The following is a 15,003-nucleotide window of genomic DNA, read 5'->3' as shown; positions in this document are numbered from 1 at the left end:
TGTAGAATTCATTCATGACTCATGAACTTAAATTGGTAAGGTTTGATTTTGTTGATGTTGAAATTTTTTATATTTTTTTAGATTACGATGTTCGATGTTGAACTTAAAATAAGATTTTTAACTTAATGACGGAGCCATCTAGAGACTAGCAGGGGCACGTCCCCCTCACTTATGTATAAGCTAAATAAATTGAATACCTCATAATTTCAGTTTCTAATTCCGCCCTAATTGAGCCTTAAATTAAGCTCTTGCATGTTTATATATGTTATATGGGATAAACAAATATAAAAGGGTTTTTCAATGTCGAGTTTTCAAGCGACATGAAAACAACCAGGCTCATTATATTTGCAGCAGCCCCCCTGAGAAAGGGTAACATTTTTTTTTCTCATCATGAGCCCTTGATGGCATGTGCACTAGATTCTAAATATATAAAATATTTAGAATTAAAATTTTGTAGACAAAGAAAAAAGAAAATGAATTAGAAAATATATTATATAAAGCACCATATAACATGAACTCCTAAATTGTTTAAACTGTCTACGGGCGACAAGGTCAAAAGGAAAACAAAAGTAGTTAACACTAATTAACCAAACATGAACTCCTACTAGTACACTTACAAACTGCATTCGTATGAATTCATTTACACAGGAAATGGCGTCGGATCAAAAGCAAGCTGTTGTACGACTTATTAACTAGAAATACAGAGTTTGACATTGATCAAGAATCTTAGAGAATGAAAGAAGGTCGAAGAACCAAGGAAAAAATCTCAGAAAACTCAGAGAAGAAAAAGACTCACGACTCTTGTATTGTTATTGATTCAAGAGTTATTACAAGAGAATCCAATATAAAGGACTATCACTACTTTCTTAAAGACTAAGCTACCCCTAAACATATCTCACTAAATCTTATCAAATCTTATCCAATTAACCAAATCTTACAACTATATCCAACTGTCCTTACAACCAAATCCAACTGATTCGCTGACATGGCAAATATATGTAATATTGCCATGTGACCATACTCATCACGACTGATCTATATAAGCTCATCCCAATTTTCATTCAAAAGATCATTCTCAAGATCTTGAAACGAAATGTTTGAGAACGTGTCCATGTATGGATGTGTTGAATTAGGCTGCTGCATGTTGGAGCTCAACTGCCCTACTGCATGCGCATGCAATTGGTGACTTCCATTAATAATACTGTTTATATTGTTGGTATGATTCACAAGAGGCTTCCCCTCGTAGCAACTGTCTGAAGCACCGAAACTGATATAAGTGTTAGATTGGTCGAGAAGGTCTTGTCGATCAGTAACGAATTTCTTGGAGTTTACGGTGTCCGTTGGATGACGTTTATCTGCAGATAGATCTCTCCAATCTGGGGTGTACTTTCTGTATGAAACATTTCTTTTGAATATCCGACACAATGTCCATATTTCCTGATACAAGTGAAACCATGACATTCATCAAAACATAAGCCTTCATATATGGCCAAACGGAAAAGAAAAAAAAGAATTTTATTTTAGATTCAGGGTATCTCTTTCTCATGTGTACAGTGTGTATGGACTTAATTACTGGTTTATGATTAAGGTTAATTTCAAATTTTCTTGAACTTACTTGTAATTATATAGTTAAGTCAGGTTGATTCTTGCCTAAATTCTATGGTTCATATTTGCAGTTTGACAACACAAGTCTGGAAAGAAAATGTTTCCTCTCATGAATACAATTTTAAAGACTTTGTAAATGAAAGGGGTCAAAATTAATTACAACTATGCAGATTTTTCACTTACAGCTTCTTGTTGAGGATCAGTATTCATATTCTTAGGGTTAGAGCTTCGGTTATTGTGTTCATTCGAACTGGAGGAATTAGGAAGGCGAAACTCGTGCATCATCCAATCGGTTTTGCTGCCTTTGCCTGCACTTCCACGGTAGTAAACCAATGTTTTCTTTAGGCCACTGCAGGCATGGCTCTCTCCTCCGTGGGAATGTATCGGCTTGTCGATTCCAGTTGCCTTCCAAAATCCAGAACCTGTTACTCTGTTGGGTCTGATGCTGTTCTTGTACTTTCTCCCTCTTTTGCAGAAGAAGTACCATTCCTTATCTCCTGCGGTTTCTGCACACATAAATACTGACGTTAATCACATGTTACAATTAACCCTAATATTTGTATAAGAAAAATATTTATAATTGGAGCTAGCTAGTTGCACTTAGTAAAGTTAAGTTTACAGTATTTGGAAATTTTACGGTGACCATATTTTTGGACTATAATTAGTATTCGGTTTCTAGTTACTAATATTCATTGACTGAAACCTTATTAGTTTTCAGATTTTGATCCAAGTCCCTAGCATTAATGTAATAATGAATTTACATGTCAGTTACATAATTTTTAAAATAAAAATTAATAATTGATTTAGGATTTTAATACTCACACCTTTATTAAACTCCTAACTAATTTTCAATCCAATACTTCCATAATAAATAAAAAATTAGAATAAGTTTGTACCCATTAGCTTTTTTATAAAATGTTTTCAAATTTTTAATCTTATATGTACCCATTCATGTAATATTTTCAAATTTTTAATCTTTAAATGTACTCATTCTTAAATATACCAATTTGTTACATGTAAAATGTACCCTTTTTATATAAAATATATTCAATTTTTTTCTAATCCATTTTAAACTTATATGGGTATATTTTTTTTTTCTTTTGATTTGAGAATGTATCCATGTCAAGTTTAATCGAAGAAACTTACAAATGTTATTAAGCCTAATTTTTTTTTTTTTTTTTTTTTTTTGTGTTTGTGATTTTAAAGAAAATACCCCTGTTTTGGTACAATAAGTTTTTGGTTAGTTTTGATGAATGTGCCCATGTTTATATATATATATACACACACACACTAATAGTTTAAATTATATTTTAATAATTTTAATCCCACAAAGTATGGTTTTTATTTAAAATCTGTTTATATAAACAACTATAATTTTTAATTTTTAATTTAAAAAAAATATATAATAACATACATATAAATAAATTATCACATTAATTTCAAGGACTTCAATAAAAAATTGAAAACCAACAAGGTTTTAGTCAAAGAATATTCATAACTATGGACTGCATCCAAAGTCGAATTACATAATGCAATGATTGATGGTTGGATTCCTTTTTTTATTGATTTAAGAAAGGAATCCAACTATCAACCTTTACATCATGTGATGTGCAAAATATGATCTAATAAGATAATCTCTCTATCTTCACCCTTATAGTACTGAAGTATGACAAAAAAATTTTGCTGAACATAAATAGTTTTCCTTGATAGTGCAACCAATATATTATAGGCCACTTTTTGCTCAGCATATAACCCTAGCCAACTTCTTCTCTTCTACTTTCTTTTGAAAGTACAAGAGAAGAGAAATTAAATAGCAAAAATTAATCATAAATTTAGCAAAAATCAATTAATAAGTACAAATATATGTTCATACTTGGAAGATCCCAAGGATCATGTTTGTAGATATCAATTGATTTGATGAGCTCCAAGCTGATCGGTTTCTTCTGAATCTTCCGACGAAGATAGAAGTCTACAAGTTCTTCATCTGTTGGGTGAAACCGAAATCCTGGTAGTTGAACATCATCTTCATCATCAGTATACTGATGATCATCCTTATTGCTAGGACTATAATATGTGTTATCCATATTGATATATCGATCCTCTTCAAGCCCGATCTAGCTCTACCTCAATCTCAATGGATCCCTAGTTAATCAGCTGTGTATTTTTCTCTCTTTCCCAGTGGAGGAATTGAAGCTTCGACGGTCTAAGATGAAGAGTCATGGGCTAGCTTTCTTATATTTATAAGGTGAAGAAGTCATCGCAAATGGTTTTCATTGGGTCAGGTCTTCAAGTTTGACCCTGTCTTAGGCAGAAGTCTTGCAATTTTGTTGTAAGGTCACCGTTTGCGACTAGTCTGTTGGAGCAATATTGTTGGAGCAATATTAGAAAATATGAAAAATAACAATATAAATTTAATGATAATAATCATAAAGAAATTCACAACATCAATTATATATGAGATTAATATAAACAACTAAAGAGAAAGTTAGAAAAACTAACAAACTTGGAGATTGAGGCTTGCATAAATGCAATGTCCTAAAGACAGAATTTCGCCCATACTCTTGTGCTTGCAGTTCGGTAGGCGTCCGTCTTCCAGGATTCAACAATCTATAATCCGAAGTCAAAGCACTTCAATCATCGGACTCTGGCGAACTTCATATATTCCATACTCTCAAAACACGACTCGGAATTTGACTAACCAAGACTAAAAGATCTTAGAGAAAAACTATTCTCTTAATAATCTCACGACTATACTAATGTGAGTTTATATAAAACCTAAGATACTGGTTGATTAAGAGATGCAAACATTCATCTATTAGATGATACCGTTTACCAAGGATTGCCTCGATCCCTTTCAAACGGTTATGCATTTTTCATTCAATATTTTGAATTAAATATTATAATTATGAATTTATAATATATAAATTCCAACATAATCTTCATATGAGGAATGTATAGTCAGTGCTATATGCGTGAATGCATTCACTCCTCTCACCCTCATTTGGAAATACAAAAATTATCATGGCATGATCATAACAAAGCCGGCATAGAGAAAAATTTAATACATTGAAGCCAGTAGTAACTACATGCATGCATCGATCTACACTGTTTTTTCTTTTTAGGCATAAAACATTTTGTTGGTAATCGAAGTGCGAAAATTGGATCCATGTGTTGTAGATGCTGGGACCATAAACTTATGGAGATTACACTAATTACCAGTCTTTTATATATATAAATTTTTCACTGACAATAGGATGAGATGTATTGTTTTTCACAAGATTCTAAGGAATTTAAAATGTATATATAGTGTCACAACAAAGTTATGCAACCGAACAAGGTTAATCACTTTAGTAATGGAACTCATCGAAAATATATATTGTTTTAGTTATTTATGTGAATGGAGTCTGAGGTCTCTTCCAACTAAGTAGAGAGCAACATAAACTAAAGACTCATATACAATTGCTAAATATATAATCTGATGAGACGAGGGGTACAAATCATTTCTACATCTTCATGACCTACTTGTGTAGCTGTCATTCCAGACTTCCAGTTAATGCATCACAATATTTTCTAGGTCGCGTGGCTTAATTTCCAAAATATGTATGAAGAAGTTGAGGTTCAACCATAAAATTAACTAGGAATATGAGGAGTAGTTAATTATTTGTAAGCACATGCAATATCTCTCCTTATATAATTACTATAAACACGCCTTCTCTATGTGGCAAATTTTTTAGCCTAACACATGAACAACACAAATCGGTGATGTGGAACATGTGTGACTGTTGGGTTCCACATATGGGACAACCTGCTCTGATAGGTAGTATGAAGAAATATGACTCCTCCATCAATTTGGGCAGTAGGCCAATTACTTATGAGCACATGCAATGTCCATCCTCCCATCAATGTGAGATTCATTCTCAACACCCTTCCTTAAATGGACAAGACAAATTGGGTGATGTGGAGCACGTGTGGCCTTTAGGCTTCACACGTGGAACAGCCTGCTTTGATACCATGAAGAAGTTGAGGTTCCACCCTAAAAAACCAATTGGCAGTATGGGAATTAGTCTAATTACTTATAAGCACATAAAAAATCTCATTTTCCAGATCTGAGATTCATGATCTCAACAATATATCCAGATTTTTTTTCTTTCTTTTCTACTAATATTTTGCTTCAAACCTTCAACTAATTATGGATGGAAGAGGTCATTTAGTACTATGGTCTGGTAGTATTCTTCTTCGGCTCTTCACTTGTAAGTGTGAGATGTTAGATTCTATTTTCGTCAAAGACGAATTTGAACCACATTATTGCTGACCTATTATAAGGCTTACACCACTCCCTCACCCTTTAATATAGATAATATCGTTTGTTAAAAAAAAAAAACTTTATGAATGGAAGAGATTCCAGTCCATAAAGGAAAAAACGAGAACCACACTCTAGGTCAGATTTTTGTATATATATGATGGGGAAAGTGCATAATTGGAGAGGCATGTGTGGATTCATTCTAGATGGAATAATAATATAATGCATTATTACTTCTGGAGGAACAAAATAACAGTCAACTAGTTAAGAATGAGACGGGCACATATTGAGAACTTGAGATCCATAAAACTGTAAAACTAAAAGGGCGGTAACTAAGTAGTAATTGTTACTATCAATTTAACTCTAAGCAGGATCCCTTTCTACTTAAAAGTGAGAGGTCTACTTACTTGAATGATGAGTTCAATACTTATTATAATGAACATATTGGGCAGTTTACATTTTTCACATTAAAAGTATCTTATTTAACTTAATTGTATTTAAATAAATGTATATAAGGTTTGAGTGTGCACTAAACACTGGTAGAGCCAAAAGATAAAGCCTGGGAGGGTCATATGACCCTTCTCACAATTTGGAAATGTTGTATTTATTTGTGTTATATTAATGTAGATTGGCTTTTAAATTTATGGTTGACCCTCCTCACAAATGTAATTTGCTCATTCTTGAGGGTCCAACACTTCAAATTCACAATGTCATTTTTTGCCTCTTAATCAAATAAAAGATATTTATTTTCATATCCTCATACTCATATCCAATTAATTTTATTCCATTCGCACTAAGGTGCATAAACATGATTGATTTTTTCCATTGTTGTAAATCGCCATCTGCTATAATGTCAAGGTCGGAATCTTAGAATGTCTTTTATGCTAAATAAGTTGATACTTATGATTGTTTCTTAAGTAATTTATATATATAAGCCCAATTTATCATAATTTTATAGTCACTTAAAATTGACTCTCCTTAACAGAATTTCTTACTCCGTCACTAGTGCTAAGTATGGGTCATATGAGTGTGAGATTAGAGCGGTATTTTTGGTGGGCATAGGTACGCACGGACAATGGCGGAGCTAGAATTTTACATGAGGAGGGTCCTCACTTAATTTTAGAAAAATAGATAATGTTTACAAAAGGGTATAATGCATGCTTGGAGTTGTGATCTAATTAATTTTTTTTGAGGTGCGAAATGCTTTTTCCATGTTAAAATTAATCTTCCAAAATCAAGTCAATATAGAGAGTAGTTAATCAAGATTAAAGAGGATTAAAAGAAATTAACCTTTCAATATCAAGTCAATGAAAAATGCTAGGGGATCATGCTTTTAGACCCTATTATTATTAGTAAAAAGTTAAAGAGAACACAGAGATTTACATACCTTAACATTGTTTTGGGTTGAAAATTTGGAGGGCAAAATACATGAAATTCAACAAGGAAAGGAGTAAAAACTCAAAGTTTATTATTCTTTAGGTTGACAAAATAAAAGAATATCTTTTAATAAAACTAAAGAGTAGGCCTAGACCTATGCTAGGCATATATTGCCTCCGCCCCTGCGCACGGACTTCTAAGGTTCTCTTCATTTGACCTGAAAGTTGTTTTCGTCGCGATTTTCTACATTAATTATTTTTTTCATTTAGCTGGCCATTTGCATAGGTAAATGATATATATATATATATATATATATATATCACACTTTATTAATGTACTAAATGATTATTGTTTGAATGAAAGTTTTGTTAGACAAAATCTCAGGCGACGAAATTTGAGTTTAAGCTACAAAATTAGTTTGTCAGAAAATATTATATTTTTTTTAGTGATATAACCTGATTTCCTTTTAGATGCATGATATTTAGGATAATAATACATCACACTTATCAAATTTAACAACAGAAACTTCGTTTGACACTCTTTATCCCATCTTAATTGAGGTGAGAAGTGGGAATGGAAAATATAAGAGACTATTGTAGATCATATCTAATAGGAATAAAATTGACTTGTATTGTGAACTCTACTTTTATTAGAGAGATAATTTAGATGTGGTCTAGAAAATCAATAAGAATATTCGCGAACAAACACTTAGGTATATATTATTTAAATCCTAAGTTTCCAAGTTGTTGAAAAACAAGTGGAAAAAAGAAGGAAAATGACAAAATAAGTGGACGCTTTTGAATTAGGACAAAGAGATTATCATATTTTACTAATCATATGCTAATTTAAAGTCTACAAATAAAAGTATCTATGATAATTAGTTCCCTTGTCATCAGGGTATTGAATAGTTTGAATGGACCTTTTTTCTTTTCGTTCCTCTTCAAATAAACGCATGCAGTACTGATTGCATTTTCTTGTGAAATTATAACCAAATACAAACATAGAGAAGGCATTCTAGAAGAGTAGAAGGTCATTTACGTATGAACAATAGAAGAAAAGAAGTCCGTCTTATCAAGCGGCCATTATTTGTAGGGAGGTACTATTCATGCACCATTTTTTATCTCTCAAACATCGCTCTTAATTTAGCTGTCGGATCAAATAAATTAAAAAAAAAATCAAATAATAGAAATTAACAAGAATGTATAAGAGTTAACAATAGATGAATAAAAAACTCACCCCAAGGCGTGCCTAGGCGGGCCTTGAAGGCAGGGAGGGAGGAAAATCGCCTCTGTTTTGTGGAAGTCAACGAAAACTCGTCTAACTTTTTCTAAGCAACCGAGATGCGCCTCAAGGCATTTGATTGGGCGCCAGTTTTGTTTAAAAGTTGCCGAAATTTGAAAAAATTTGGTTGAAATTGGGATTTTTTTTTTTTCCCCCTTCCTTCAGTTGCAAAGCAGATTGAAACTTTGAAGAGGATAAAAATGACGCGACTTTTGAGCTGGCTTTTTCTTTTTTCTTTAACATTTTTTTTTCTCTTTACTGACAAGTGTTATCAATATATTCTTTTTTGTAAGTTTTTGTTTTTTAATTATTTTGTAGACATTAAAAAAACTATAAGATAAGTTGAAAGAAAACGTTTTTATACTTTCTATACGTTTTGATGTATTTTATAGACCTAAAAAAACTCAAAAGACATCTATATGTTTTAATATTATTTATAGATTAAAAAAAGCATGTGACTGGCAGAAAAAAAAAATAGCATCATTTTGTTTTTATTATTTTTTCGTGCTGATATCTATTACTCTTTGTTTTTCTCTTTAAACTCTACATATCCCATCAAATAATATATATTTATATATAATTATACAAATATATATTAAAAATTCTAAATTCTCTGTGACAGTTCGCTTCACGCCTTAAGTTTTTTGCCTCGTCGGGGCTATTTATGAAACGTCTCACATACGCCTTCGCCATTTAAAACATTGGTGCATAGCACCACCCAATTTGTAAAAAAAGAAAAACCCATTTCAGACGGATAACCTATGTTCTAGTCCAAAATCATACTAAAAGTAATGCTGAAAACCTACTGCCGGTTAGGGAGTTAATAATAAGGCGGCATTTACCATGTTCGATTGATGAGAATACCAATTAATGATAATACGACAAACAAATGCTTAATTAAAAATTATAGGCTAATGTCATGTGTTCTATTGGTTGTACTTGAATAACTAACTCCTGTTTTAGGAGAAAATCTCATTGGTGGCTGATAATCTATGGCCTTCTCTGTTGGAAGAAGTCTCCAGCTCGAATCTCCTTTATTCCCAGACCTCAAAAGAAATTATTGAACTTTCATGTAGTAGTTTAAAACCTTGTAAAACTTTTAGAGTTGTATACCAAATAATATCTTGGCGTTATGGGCCGAGTGAGGGGGTGGGTAAATAAGCAAGTGCATGGTACTGATACATAATCATTTAGTTTGTTGATATTCAGTTACTACTTTACTAAATTACATAAACATTCGGTATATTGATTTTCAGTATTCACTTTGTGGTGATATAGATTTTGAACTCATGAATAACAGTAACTGTTGGATTAAAAACAGCATATAGCTTGTATTGCTTAAACAAGATATGGCTCCTGTTAAATACAGGCTTAGATCCTTAATTTGACCTTGCCACAGAGTGTCTGACCTTAATATTTTTGCATTGAAATTATGAAGCCCAGCTAGACTTTAAGACATGAAATACACATAACTTCAATCAAAGAATTAATCTAGAAGTCTGAAAAAACCGCCGGGCGGTGGCGGTGAGACATTTGGTCCTGCACTTTCAGGAATTAATGGATTTAAAGTAAATATCGACTAGACCCACAAATCGAATTGATATGAATACAAAACAGGAATTTACAGATGTTTAATGGTAATACTGCTTATAATAATAAAATCATAGAAAATTGTAATGTTATTCTATACGCTAAACATTTGTATTAAGATATAGTATTATTTGATTAATTTGAATCCTATATATATTTTTTTGGAAAAGGATTTTCGCCGGATTCTTTTTCTGGGGATCTTAGGGATCCTGTGATCGTTCATCGTACATTATGCAGTCAGTTTTTCTTAGGTACTATTCATATTGAATTTTAAATTTTAAATTTTGAAATGATTTCTGATCACATGATGTACGATGAACGGTTACGATGACAAAATCCTTAGGATTCCCAGAAAAAGAATCCGGTGAGGATTCTTTTCCTATTTTTTTCAAGTATGACATAGATGCTTTTTTTTTTCTTTTAACAACAAAAAGCTGTCGCTGTCATATGTATTTTATATGGACCGACAAAACAAGGATTTGGTTTTTATGTAACATTGGGTTTAAAATAAGGGTAATGATAGAGATCAAAAGATGTGATTGTTGATGATTGAATTACTATTTTAAGTGTTGATTAACGTATTTATTTTCTACTGATTACACATAATTTGATTTGCATATTTAATTTAAAATTTTAGTCTCCTTAACATAATCATGATGTAAAAAGTTAGATGCTCCATCAAGTTTCAAAACCCTTTCTCCTTGAAATTATATAACTCTACTCACCATCAGACAACAAACTCTTTTTGATTAAAATAAGCAGACAACACCTATATATTGGTGAATTTTCTGGACAGGCCTGGAATCTGACCTCCGTGTGGCTCCGCCAGTGATTGTGAATTGTGATTCTGAAGGCTATATATTATGACAAGGGTGTGATGTAATTTTCTCAAAACTAGCTAATAAGCGATGGCTTTTATATAATTCATTAAAAGTCAACTCTCATATTTTATATTTTTCAAGGATTTAGAAAACTTGTGATCTCATTGAGAGGATCCAAAGGTTGCAATGGTTCGGTGGAAAGTCTACGAAATTAGATACTGTTACGTGTTTTCATTTACCACGTACTGTACATGCACATACCTAGGGTTGGTTTCTACCATTCAAATTCCTCTAAACCTGAATTTCTGTTTAATATTATTTTTCTTTTAATGTAAAGGGATGATTAGGAAGAAGAGTTGGATTCTGAAGCAGTTTTTCGTTATGAAAACATGAGATGGTTTTAGTAAACCCTGTGTTGATTACGTTTGTGCAAATGGGAATCTGCAAGAAACTGATACATGTACTAGCTAGCTGGGTTTGTATAATTTACAGATTTATTATTCATTATATGTTCACGGAAAAGTATTCTCGCAGGATCCTTTTTCTAAGGATCTTAGGGATTCCGTGATCTCATCCGTTCATCGTATATCGTGCGTTCAGTTTTCGTTAAGTACTATTCATATTTAATTTTAAATTTTAAATTTTAAAATAATTTTTTACTGTACGATATACGCTAAATGGATGAGATATGTAGGAAAAGGATCTGACGATCCTTTTCCTATGTTCACTGTCTCGAAAAATAAGCTCAGAAAAGAAAGAATCAGCACATACGTCACCAATAGGAAATTTTAAATCTAAATAAAAATTTAGTTTATTTAGTCTACTTTTTCTTTTTAGTTAATACTAGAAAGATTAAAATTTTAAACCAAATATTATAAAACAAATGATATAGTTATTGATAATTAAATGCTGATTAATATATTTATTTTCTATTGATAAGATATAATTTAGTTTATAAATTTAATTTAAAATTTTAATCTCCTTACTATTATCTTTTTATTTTTAGTTAGTGAAAATTGTACATATATATGCTCAACTACTCTTGCAAACCTTTTCATTTTTTAATTTCTCATACCCCACGTCGCAGAATGAATATCAGGCGAAATGTGTTGTCAATGACAGATCATGGCTGCACTACTACAACTTGATGATTAATTAGTACAACTGTACGAAAAGAAACACGATTAATTAGGATATATATCTAGCTTTGTGAGTAGGACAATGCTATAAATAAACTGGAATCAAGCCAGTACGAGCAGTCGCTGTAGCCATCGATGTGGAGGTCAACTTAAACTAATTAATTAAGATTAAGAGAAAGGAATTACTGGTTTAGAGGGTGGGAAAGAAGAGAGAAGAAAATCATGGATATGAGCAGCAACCAGGAGAAAAATAACATTAAGAACAAGTCCACGCGATTAGACAAGACAAAATATTGAACACCAAGACAAGTTAGTAGTGGGAGAGTAATCTACTCCTAGTGGCTTTAATGACCAGGTCAACTAAGGCAAATTTAAGTTTGTATGATTCATTCTTAATTGATGTTTGAAAAATTGCATGAAATTCGAGGGAGCTGGTGAGATTTTGTAGAGAGCCAAACTCAAAGGTACCGTTTGGTACGTGGGACGGGACGGGACAGAGTGGGACAAGGTGTTCCGTCCCACGTTTGATGCGCCTAAAACGGGTGGAACGAGCTGTTCCACGGGACGAGTTTTGAATGAATTTTGGTTCCACCTCACCCCCCTAGAACGACTCGTTCCACATCCGTGGAACACAAAATTATAATCTCTCCGTCTCCTTCTTTTTCCTCCTTATTTCCATCCGAGGGCATCTTTGCTCCCACTCCGTTCCGTTCCGTCCTGTGCCGTCCCGTCCCGTCCCATTCCGTTCCGTTCCGTCCCGTCCCGTCTGCATACCAAACGATACCAAAAGGAACCAAAACATGTGACTGCTGGTCTTTGGTCATGAACCATTTTTCGAGTAAGCAGGAACATGCAGGCCAAATTACTTATGCTGGTCTTTATTTTTTCGTTGGTCAGAGACTTCGGCTGCTTCAATTGGCACATTTCATATTTTCATATTCTCTTTTTTTTTTTTTTTTTTTCCCTTTTTAAGACAAAATAAAACTTTATTAAAAGCGGTTAAGAATTTACATATATAGAACAGACATACCAAATATAGAGCATGAAAAAAAAGGCAATACATGCTAAAAGAAACATCACAACTCCACTAACTTACATAGGACATATATACCAAATATAGAGTAAGAAATAATGTGGATCAAATCCCTTTTGGAAAAAATAGAACCTAAGACCTTTCACTTACAAGTGAAGAGGAATAATTAGACCATAGTACTAAGTGACGATATGAAGATTGCTAGAAGTACGAGAAACATGGAAAGGAAAAGAGATGAGAGACCAAGAGGGGTTGCCACGCCGACCCCAATACCAACCACCGTGGCGGTGGTTTTGTCTTTCTTGTAGCAAGATTTTTTTCTTAGCTATTAGATACCTACATTTTTTTCCAACTTGTTTAGTTAAACATCTGTTCTTTTACAATATTTGATTAGGATGCTTTGATCAATTGCCAACTCAGCATTTATTTATTTAATATACATCCACTTAAGCTAGCTAACAAATAATTTCCTAAATTCTAAGAATTTAAATTTTATTTTTGTTATTATATTTAATTAGTCTCTTCTTTCATTAAAAAAAATCTTGGAAATACTTACATAAAAACTTCATTAATTTGTTAAAATTTTACGTATAGTTACATGAAAAATGTATTTGAAATGGGAATTGTTATTGATAGTCCAAAAATCTCATTTTACACTCCAAACTTTCTATAATTAGAAAGAAAAAAACACTTGTGAGGAGTGTAGAATGAGATTTGTGGAGTGCTTATAACAATTTCCTTTGAAATTATGGTACATGGAAAATAAACGTAGCGATTTTTGGTACGTTTAGATTCTAAATATACCAAGAAACAAAATGTACCATAAAATCAAATGGACTAATATTATAAGTAAACAAATGTACCTCTAATAAAATTGTGAGTAAATTGTAGCAATGGTCCCTCAATTTTAATCAAATTGAAGCAAAAGTCATTTAATTAAAAATTCATTACCATTAGTCCCTTAACTTATGAAAATAGGGACGAAGAGAACATAGGACCACAATAGTCCTAGGCCCACCCTGCTTTTGGTTATAGAAAAAATAGTACTACTTATTTTTATTAGTTTTCCAAGACTTTTTCACTTAAACCATTCCAATTTCCTAGATAAAAGATCCGGCCCTCTTTAAATATTTTAAGCATATTTATGTAATCTAGTCTAACCTAAAGCCTACCTATTCTAACTTCCAACACTTCTATTCCTATTTCCAATACTTAAAAGAGAATTGTTATTGTCACTTCAAAAATCTCATTCTACACTCTAAACTTTCTATATTTGCAAAGAAAAATACACTTATGAGAAGTGTAGAATGAGATTTTTGGAGTGCCAATAACACTTCCCTACTAAAAATTAGTATTTTATTATTCTCCAAGTTTCTAGCTTACTACAGTATGCCAGTTTGGGTTAGGGTTGATATCTGTGTATTGTTTTTCGATCAATCTTCAATTTTCATGATCCTCATGGGTATGAACTTCGAATCTCTAAAGTTGTCATTTTCAATTTTTTTGCAATTTACTAATTCATATATGTTGTCATCTACAATTGTAAATCAAATAATATGTTTTTTTGCAGATTAAAGAATTCCATTATTCCATCATGCCGTCAAAGAAAAGACATTGAAGTTTAGTTAATTGGTCAACAACCCAAAGTATGTATTTTACTCTCAATTTCTCTTACAATTTTTTGTTTATAAATTATGATTAAATTGATGTCTTGCAATTTCTCTTAACTATTGCCTAATTTGTTTTAGCTTGTAAAATTAACATATATATACTATGCAATGGTTTCAAAATATGAAAACTCGTTGAGGACAATTATTTTAATTATTGGGGATATGTAATATATCAATGCTATGTTAT

At 32.1% G+C, this 15,003-nt stretch overlaps 1 protein-coding gene across 1 annotated transcript; it reads right to left on the bottom strand.

Annotated features, from left to right (window-relative positions):
• Positions 1-865: 865 nt before the first annotated feature.
• LOC137721976 (transcription factor JUNGBRUNNEN 1) lies at positions 866-3,792 on the bottom strand. The gene is made up of 3 exons (XM_068460992.1): positions 3,479-3,792; positions 1,789-2,111; positions 866-1,437 (listed from the first exon to the last, which is right to left on the bottom strand). Exons 1-3 carry the CDS (start codon positions 3,687-3,689, stop codon positions 1,036-1,038), a joined length of 936 nt encoding a protein of 311 aa, XP_068317093.1. The 5' UTR covers positions 3,690-3,792; the 3' UTR covers positions 866-1,035.
• Positions 3,793-15,003: the final 11,211 nt, after the last annotated feature.

This window comes from Pyrus communis, chromosome 2, assembly GCF_963583255.1.
Source record: "Pyrus communis chromosome 2, drPyrComm1.1, whole genome shotgun sequence".
NCBI lineage: Eukaryota > Viridiplantae > Streptophyta > Magnoliopsida > Rosales > Rosaceae > Pyrus > Pyrus communis.
The sequence above is the reverse complement of the archived record's forward strand: the minus strand, read 5'-3'. Positions and strand labels throughout refer to the sequence as shown.

What these genes read in the sequence shown, in the direction of transcription:
- LOC137721976 (XM_068460992.1), bottom strand. Translation starts at nt 3,689, where the DNA reads ATGGATAACACATATTATAGTCCTAGCAATAAGGATGATCATCAGTAT. An exon ending in TGATCCTTGGGATCTTCCAA is followed by an intron (nt 2,112 to 3,478) that starts GTATGAACATAT and finishes TTATGTGTGCAG; the next exon opens with AAACCGCAGGAGATAAGGAA. An exon ending in CTGATCCTCAACAAGAAGCT is followed by an intron (nt 1,438 to 1,788) that starts GTAAGTGAAAAA and finishes CACTTGTATCAG; the next exon opens with GAAATATGGACATTGTGTCG.